The sequence below is a fragment of the Quercus suber genome, unplaced genomic scaffold (assembly GCF_002906115.3).
Source record: "Quercus suber isolate HL8 unplaced genomic scaffold, Cork oak 2.0 scaffold_549, whole genome shotgun sequence".
NCBI lineage: Eukaryota > Viridiplantae > Streptophyta > Magnoliopsida > Fagales > Fagaceae > Quercus > Quercus suber.
Window position 1 is genome coordinate 424,583 of NW_027069997.1, and position 8,513 is coordinate 433,095.

At 35.6% G+C, this 8,513-nt stretch overlaps 1 protein-coding gene across 1 annotated transcript; it reads left to right on the top strand.

Annotated features, from left to right (window-relative positions):
- The first annotated feature begins 2,688 nt into the window (after positions 1 to 2,688).
- On the top strand, positions 2,689 to 7,108 carry LOC112026636 (subtilisin-like protease SBT1.9). The gene is given in 4 exon segments (XM_024059324.2): positions 2,689 to 3,542; positions 3,545 to 3,670; positions 3,673 to 4,473; positions 6,459 to 7,108. Coding segments are annotated over 4 exon segments (2,226 nt in total). The 5' UTR covers positions 2,689 to 2,764; the 3' UTR covers positions 6,980 to 7,108.
- Positions 7,109 to 8,513: the final 1,405 nt, after the last annotated feature.

The following is an 8,513-nucleotide window of genomic DNA, read 5'->3' on the forward strand; positions in this document are numbered from 1 at the left end:
CAAAATGACTAAGAACTAAATTACCATGACTAAGAGTTTTGAAGCTAGGCGAATCAAAACTAAGTTCTCTAGAGGCTAAATTGAATTGAAATTAAGCAACCTCGAAGAAATGGAATTGCAACAAAATAACTTGGAGACTAAAGACTACCAATAGTAACTTGCATTGAAAGAAAAATTCACTTGCATTAGAGTAACATGCTGACTACAATCCAGGCTTAATCTTTCTCTATAGATGTAAAAATGGAACAAAGTGCACAGAATACGACCAAATGGACCAAAAAAGACCGAATTAGACCAAATAGAATAAAGTGGGTCGAATTGGACCAAATCGAACAAAGTTAACAGAATAGGAGCAAGATGGATTGAATAGGACCAAATGGACCGAATAACAATGTATGGACCGAATAGGACCGAAGTGGATAGAATGGACCATAATGGACCAAATAGAACTGAATTTACCGAATAGAATCAAAGTGGACAAAATGGACCGAATAGGACCTAAGTGGACCGAATGGCCCAAATATGACTGAAGTAGATCAAAGTGGACATAATGGACAGAATAGGACCAATGTGGACCGAATAGAACTTTAGTGGACAAAATAAACTAAATAGGATAGAATATGACCAAATTGGACCGAATAGAACCAATGTGGACCGAATAAGACTTTTGAATATTTATCATTTTTATTGTATTTTTAGGGGTCGTATTTCTAATGTCTAATGTCTATTTTTGTAATTTCTTTTATTTTTTAACTCAAAACTATAAAGTTTAGCCCAAATATAATGAAATTTCATACTTTTCAACCCAAAATGAAAAAAAAAAAAAATTAAGCTAAACTTTAAAAGAAAACCTACAAAAAGAATCAATTTAAGATCTAATTAGTCTAAAATGGACTGATCAATGAGGATTGAAATTAACCGAGTGAGTGGACTGAATTAGGCCAAGTAGAGACCAAATACAAATTGTTTGATTTTTAGGAAGAACAAATTATCTTCAAAAAATTTGGAGAAAAAATTATACATTATATTACAATACAAAATAATTATTTATTTGCACGTGTGAATTTGTGACTAGCTTCCACTTTCCATAATTTGTGAGTGTCACATTGGCTGTCAAGTTGGCCATTAAATAGCTGCCACGTCATTTGTGACATGCTTAATGAGTTGTTGAAGTGTGCGTTTGGAACGCATGGAAACGTGCGTTCCTAGCGTTTTGTGTTCCAAATGGTGGGTCTCGTGCACTGTTCATAGGACCCATAAATACTTTTTTCAACAAAAACAACTTCAAAACTGGATCCCATGGTACTATTCACATATTTAAAAATTATTTTACTACAGTATTTTCAGTTTTTAGTTTTAAGTTTTCAACAATAAGCAGTATCTAAACAGACTTGAAGTATTTTTCCCTTCAACACTTTTTATGTGTTACGCCCTGTTGGTACTATTTGTCCATCTTTTAAATTAATTTAATTTAAATAAATAATTGGTGCCGATAAAAGGCTAATTTATAAAAATTATAGGATTTTTATAGGCTTTCATAATACTAGACATGAAACTTACATTGTAGACACAATATTGTATATTTTTTTGCAAATGTGTACAATATATATCACATTTGCCTGTATACAATTTAAATTAAGAATTTTCCAAATTTATAACCAAACTCAGTAAGGCACTGCTAACAATTTGATATTAAGGGTTTGTTTAGATATCGTTTATTGTTGAAAATTGAAAACTAAAAACACTGTAGCAAAATAATTTTTAAATGTGTAAATAATACCATAAAACCTAATTTTAAAATTATTTTTGTTGAAAAAAAGTACTTACAGGTCCTATAAAGACCTACTAAAAACAAAAATGCTGAGTTTGGGAAACGCAAAACGCGCTTCCCAAACCTAGCCTAAATTTGTGGCAAAGGACAAATGATATATATATTTTAGATTATCCCGACTTTGATGACTTATGTAATATTTTGGATTCTGATGCAAAGGGTCTGTACACTGTGCTCTGCCAACACTTATGGTACGTTTGGTACGCTGTAATAGCTCTTGTAATGGAATAGCTATTCATGTGTAATATCAATTCAGTCATTTGGTAGCATCTTTATTACATAGATTAATTATTACATTAGAATAACTATTCTTTAAATTGAAGAATAGTTATTCCTCTTTAAAATGGATGTAATAGCTATTCCTTAGTGTATATAATAGGTTTTAAAATTAATATATTTCAAAAAATGTAAAGTTTCCTTATACATCTTCTTTTACAAGTTTTCCATATGTAACAACCAAACTTATGAATAGTAATAATTATTCCATTACAATGTCTTCTATTCCCAGTAATAAAGATTACTATTCCTAATGTAATCTATATTCAGTGTACCAAACGTAGTTTTACTGTTTTGAATTGATAATGCCATGCTGCCTTTTAACCAAAAAAAAAAAAATGTATGCCACAGGTATGTACTAATACAATATCTTAGTGCCTGGAGCTGGAGCCTAGAGGTGCTCAATTTTAGGCTATCTTCAATCTTAAAAGTAGGAACAATGCCATCTTTGATTCTCTGCCCATTTTACCTGACAAAAAGGGATGAAATGGAAAAAAGACAAAAGGATACGACAATGAAGGTGGAATTTTTTTTTTTGCAACTGGCAACAATCATAGTCTTGTCACTTTAATCTGGTGGTCCAGACACAACAAAGTGAATATTTTTGTGTATTTATGTTCCACATGTGAATGTGATCGATCCATTAATTTTTCACCCATGGCCACTCTAACCCTGCAAGTTCTATGTTCAATTCTATTCACTTTCTCCTACCTCTCCTCCAATTTGGCACAACATGACACATATATCATTCACATGGATTCATCAGCCATACCCAAAGCCTTCTCTGACCACCATAGCTGGTACTCAGCCACCCTTTCTTCTGTATCAGAAAATTCTAAAGCAGCCACCTCTAGTCTTATTTATGCTTACACAGGTTCTATTCATGGCTTTAGTGCATCTCTCACTCCTTCCGAGCTTGAGACCCTACAAAAGACCCCTGGCTATATTTCCTTTACCCCAGATCGTCCTCTTACCATGCACACAACCCACACTTCTCAATTCCTTGGTCTAAGTTCTGCCTCTGGTGCATGGTCAGCATCTAGTCATGGTCATGATGTCATAATTGGTTTAGTTGACACTGGAATTTGGCCTGAGAGCGAGAGTTTTAAAGATGATGGAATGACTCAAATTCCATCTAGATGGAAAGGAAAATGTGAGTCTGGTACCCAATTTAATTCTTCCTTGTGCAACAAGAAACTTATTGGTGCTCGCTATTTCAACAAGGGTCTACTTGCTAAGAATCCTAAGGTAAATATTACAATGAACTCTCCTCGTGATACAAGTGGGCATGGAACACATACTTCATCCACAGCTGCAGGCAACTTTGTAAAAGGCGCAACTTATTTTGGCTATGCCACTGGTACTTCTAAAGGCATGGCACCACGGGCTAGAATAGCCATGTACAAAGCAGGTTGGAGATATGGGGTCTATTCATCTATGTTCTCGCCGCAATAGACCAGGCAATTCAAGATGGGATTGATATATTGTCCTTGTCCTTGGGTTTTAGCTTGGATGAGAATGTCTTACAAGATGATCCTATTGCAATAGCCAGTTTTGCAGCCATGGAAAGGGTGTAATGGTTGTTGCTTCAGCAGGAAATGAGGGGCCTTTGCATGGTACCTTAAGCAATGGAGCTCCATGGGTGCTAACAGTTGGTGCGGGTACTATTGATCGTGAATTTCATGGAATTTTAACTTTGGGAAATGGTATGCAAATCACCTTTGTGTCCATGTATCCAGGGAATTCTTCTCTAACCCAGGTGTCCCTTGTTTTCTTGAATGGCTGCAAGAGTGTAGAGGAAATGAAGAAAAACAAAAACAAGATTGTTGTGTGCAAAGACAATCTTAGTTTAAGCACTCAAGTTTACAATGCCAAGTCCGCAAGAGTTTATGGAGCTATATTCATTTCCAATTATTCATTACCGGAATTCGCCACTAAAAGCTCATTTCCAACAGCATTTCTTGGTCTGCAAGAAGGCCAAACTGTAATAGACTACATAAAGAGGAATAACAGTATTCCAAGAGGAAGCTTGATATATCATAAGACAGTTATTGGTACAAAGCCAGCACCAATGGTGGATATCTATAACTCAAGGGGACCATTTCCAAGTTGCCCATCTGTCCTAAAGCCAGACCTTTTGGCACCTGGGTCATCAATCCTCGCATCATGGTGCCCAACTAGTCCAGTTGCTGAGGTTCGATCAAAACCTTTGTTTAGCAAATTCAATCTTGAGTCAGGTACATCAATGTCTGCCCCTCATGTGGCTGGTGTTGCAGCACTTATAAAAGAAGTGCACCCAGATTGGAGCCCTGCAGCCATTAGGTCTGCCCTTATGACAACAGCAAGTTCACTAGACAACACTTTGAGCCCCATAAAGGATAGAGCATATAACAAGAGGCAAGCCAGCCCTCTAGACATAGGAGCCGGCCACATTAATCCCAACAAGGCACTTGATCCTGGACTTGTCTATGATGCAACAGCAGAGGACTATGTAAAGCTTCTTTGTGCAATGAATTACACGGCAGCACAAATCAGAATCATTACGAAGTCTACATACAACTGTGAGAACCGGTCTTTGGATCTTAACTACCCATCTTTTATAGTTTTTTTTAACGAATATGATTCCAATTCCGACGCAAAGGTTGTGCATGAATTTCGGAGGACAGTGACTAATGTGAGAGAGGGAAGGTGGACTTATACTGCAAACGTAACAGGAATGAATGGTTTAATTAAGGTGAAGGTGGAGCCAGAGAAGCTGGTATTCAAGCAGAAGTATGAGAAACAAAGCTACAAGCTTAGTTTAGAGGGGCCAAAGCCTTTGAAAGAGGTGGTGGCCCATGGCTCTCTCAGTTGGGTGAATGATGATGGTAAATATGTAGTGAGGAGTCCTATAGTGGTGACAAGTCTTGTCCCGGAATCTCTTTTAAGGGCATAGCTATGAGTAGTGAGTACTACTGGGCAATTTTAAAGCTCCTTTACTCTGTATTTTTTTTATCTTTCCTAGTTCCTTCCTTTTCGAGTACACAACATTTATCGCAATAAATTCCGTAACGCTTTAGTTGTTTATTGGTTTTCATATGCACTGACATCACTTTATTATTTATGGTTTACAACTTTTTTCGTGACTCTAGACTTATTAGTTCCTTTTTCCCTTCTTAATTACAAGGCACTGGGGGTCACTCGGTGCAAATGGCTACAAGCCAGATGTTCTTGATGCAATAGACCAAACATATAATAGATGATGTAGATGTCATTTCGTTATCAATTGGCGTAGACAGGTGCTTCTTTACATGATGATCCAGCTGCCATTGCTATATATATATAAAGAGTGATGATTTTGTTGTTGGATCATTATTGAAGGACCCTTTGGTTTGAGAAGGTGCGTGGTGTAACTGGTGTTGCTGCAAAATTTAATGTTATGGAATAATATATGTCTTGCAAATGGCGTTACAATTATTGAACGTAATCTCTCTGTGGCGGAAATTTATCTTCACGCCAATTACCCTTTTGTTTCATGAATCTTGAATCAATGTGTCAAAGCTGAGTATCATTATTGTCTCTGAATTAATAGCCATTCATATAACCATTACAAATCAATCAGCTCATTATTGCTAAGTCTAGAGTTTTGTAACTCAACTGGCAATTTTTGGTGTTGCCAAAAGAACTGTCTAGTGTTCAAATCCCTCAGACCCATTATAACTATCAAATTTATAAATAAATAAAAGGCGCAAAACACATTTTAGTCCCTACATTTTTAGGCTATTCTTATTTTAGTTCCTAAATTTTATTTTTAATGTTACATCAGAAACGGAAAAAGCTGATGTGGCAAACGGCAGAATAAATAATACCTAATTAATGTCCACGTGGCTTAAATTAATAATAAAAAATGCCACGTCAGCATTTAAATTAATAAAATTAATTTATTAATTTTAACTAAATAAAAAAAATTAAAAACAGAATTAAAAACTAAAAATAATAGGAATTAAGATCTAAGTGTGTCTTAACAAGAACACAAACTCAGATCCAAGAAGAACACAAACCCAGAAATTACCATCTGTCCTAAAGCCAGACCTTTTGGCACCTGGGTCATCAATCCTCGCATCATGGTGCCCAACTAGTCCAGTTGCTGAGGTTCGATCAAAACCTTTGTTTAGCAAATTCAATCTTGAGTCAGGTACATCAATGTCTGCCCCTCATGTGGCTGGTGTAGCAGCACTTATAAAAGAAGTGCACCCAGATTGGAGCCCTGCAGCCATTAGGTCTGCCCTTATGACAACAGCAAGTTCACTAGACAACACTTTGAGCCCCATAAAGGATAGAGCATATAACAAGAGGCAAGCCAGCCCTCTAGACATAGGAGCTGGCCACATTAATCCAAACAAGGCACTTGATCCTGGACTTGTCTATGATGCAACAGCAGAGGACTATGTAAAGCTTCTTTGTGCAATGAATTACACGGCAGCACAAATCAGAATCATTACGAAGTCTACATACAACTGTGAGAACCGGTCTTTGGATCTTAATTACCCATCTTTTATAGTTTTTTTTAACGAATATGATTCCAATTCCGACGCAAAGGTTGTGCATGAATTTCGGAGGACAGTGACTAATGTGAGAGAGGGAAGGTGGACGTATACTGCAAACGTAACAGGAATGAATGGTTTAATTAAGGTGAAGGTGGAGCCAGAGAAGCTGCTATTCAAGCAGAAGTATGAGAAACAAAGCTACAAGCTTAGTTTAGAGGGACCAAAGCCTTTGAAAGAGGTGGTGGTCCATGGCTCTCTCAGTTGGGTGAATGATGATGGTAAATATGTAGTGAGGAGTCCTATAGTGGTGACAAGTCTTGTCCCGGAATCTCTTTTAAGGGCATAGCTATGAGTAGTGAGTACTACTGGGCAATTTTAAAGCTCCTTTACTCTGTATTTTTTTTATCTTTCCTAGTTCCTTCCTTTTCGAGTACAAAACATTTATCGCAATAAATTCCGTAACGCTTTAGTTGTTTATTGGTTTTCATATGCACTGACATCACTTTATTATTTATGGTTTACAACTTTTTTCGTGACTCTAGACTTATTAGTTCCTTTTTCCTTTCTTAATTACAAGGCACTGGGGGTCACTCGGTGCAAATGGCTACAAGCCAGATGTTCTTGATGCAATAGACCAAACATATAATAGATGATGTAGATGTCATTTCGTTATCAATTGGCGTAGACAGGTGCTTCTTTACATGATGATCCAGCTGCCATTGCTATATATATATATATATATAAAGAGTGATGATTTTGTTGGATCATTATTGAAGGACCCTTTGGTTTGAGAAGGGGCGTGGTGTTGCTGCAAAATTTAATGTTATGGAATAATATATGTCTTGCAAATGGCGTTACAATTATTGAACGTAATCTCTCTGTGGCGGAAATTTATCTTCACGCCAATTACCCTTTTGTTTCATGAATCTTGAATCAATGTGTCAAAGCTGAGTATCATTGTCTCTGAATTAATAACCATTCATATAACCATCACAAATCAATCAGCTCATATTATTGCTAAGTATAGAGTTTTGTAACTCAACTGGCAATTTTTAGTGTTGCCAAAAGAACTGTCTAGTGTTCAAATCCCTCACACCCATTATAATTATCAAATTTATAAATAAATAAAAAAACATAAAAATCTCATACTATTGCTAAGACAAGAAGAGTCACTTTAATAAAAGTTTTGGTGACGCATTTTTTATTTAAATGTTACCAACGAGACTAATTGCGTCACTACTACTCTATACAAAATTTTCAATAATTCGTGATGACAAAAACAAGATTTTTCAATCCTTGCATATTATTTTTATTAGAATAGTGTTTATTATGCAAGTTAAAAAATAATTAAAACTATGACTTGAAATCACAATTTTCATCAAAACTGTTTCAGTTATTTTTTAATGAGTGAAATAGCTTTTATTATTTCCACTTTATTGTTTCATGGAGACATATGGAGGCTGTCAAGATTAGCCGAATAGCAATTATTATGGCCCCATTAACATAGGTAATATAAAAGTGCATCAAGACATGCATGTGAAAGAGCAATCCATGACATAAATGAGTCAGCAAAAGTGGTTTTAAGAACAATTATGTAGAGTCTTGGCGGGAAAAAAAAAACACAATAACAAAAAGTAAAATCAAGATGGGTGTGCTTTTTTTGTTTTGGGTTGGCCCGTGGGGAGAGGGGGAAAGGTCAACCAACTTCATAACTTGTTTGTCTAAATATTGAAAAAGATGTGTTGGGTTCAGCATTTTTTCTAAACTTTTTTATCTTTTAACTTTTATATACAAATTTTTATAATCTCAAAATTTTTTTTATTTAAAATATAAGTATACTTTAACACACTTCCAACTAAAAATAATTAATAAAAATGCTG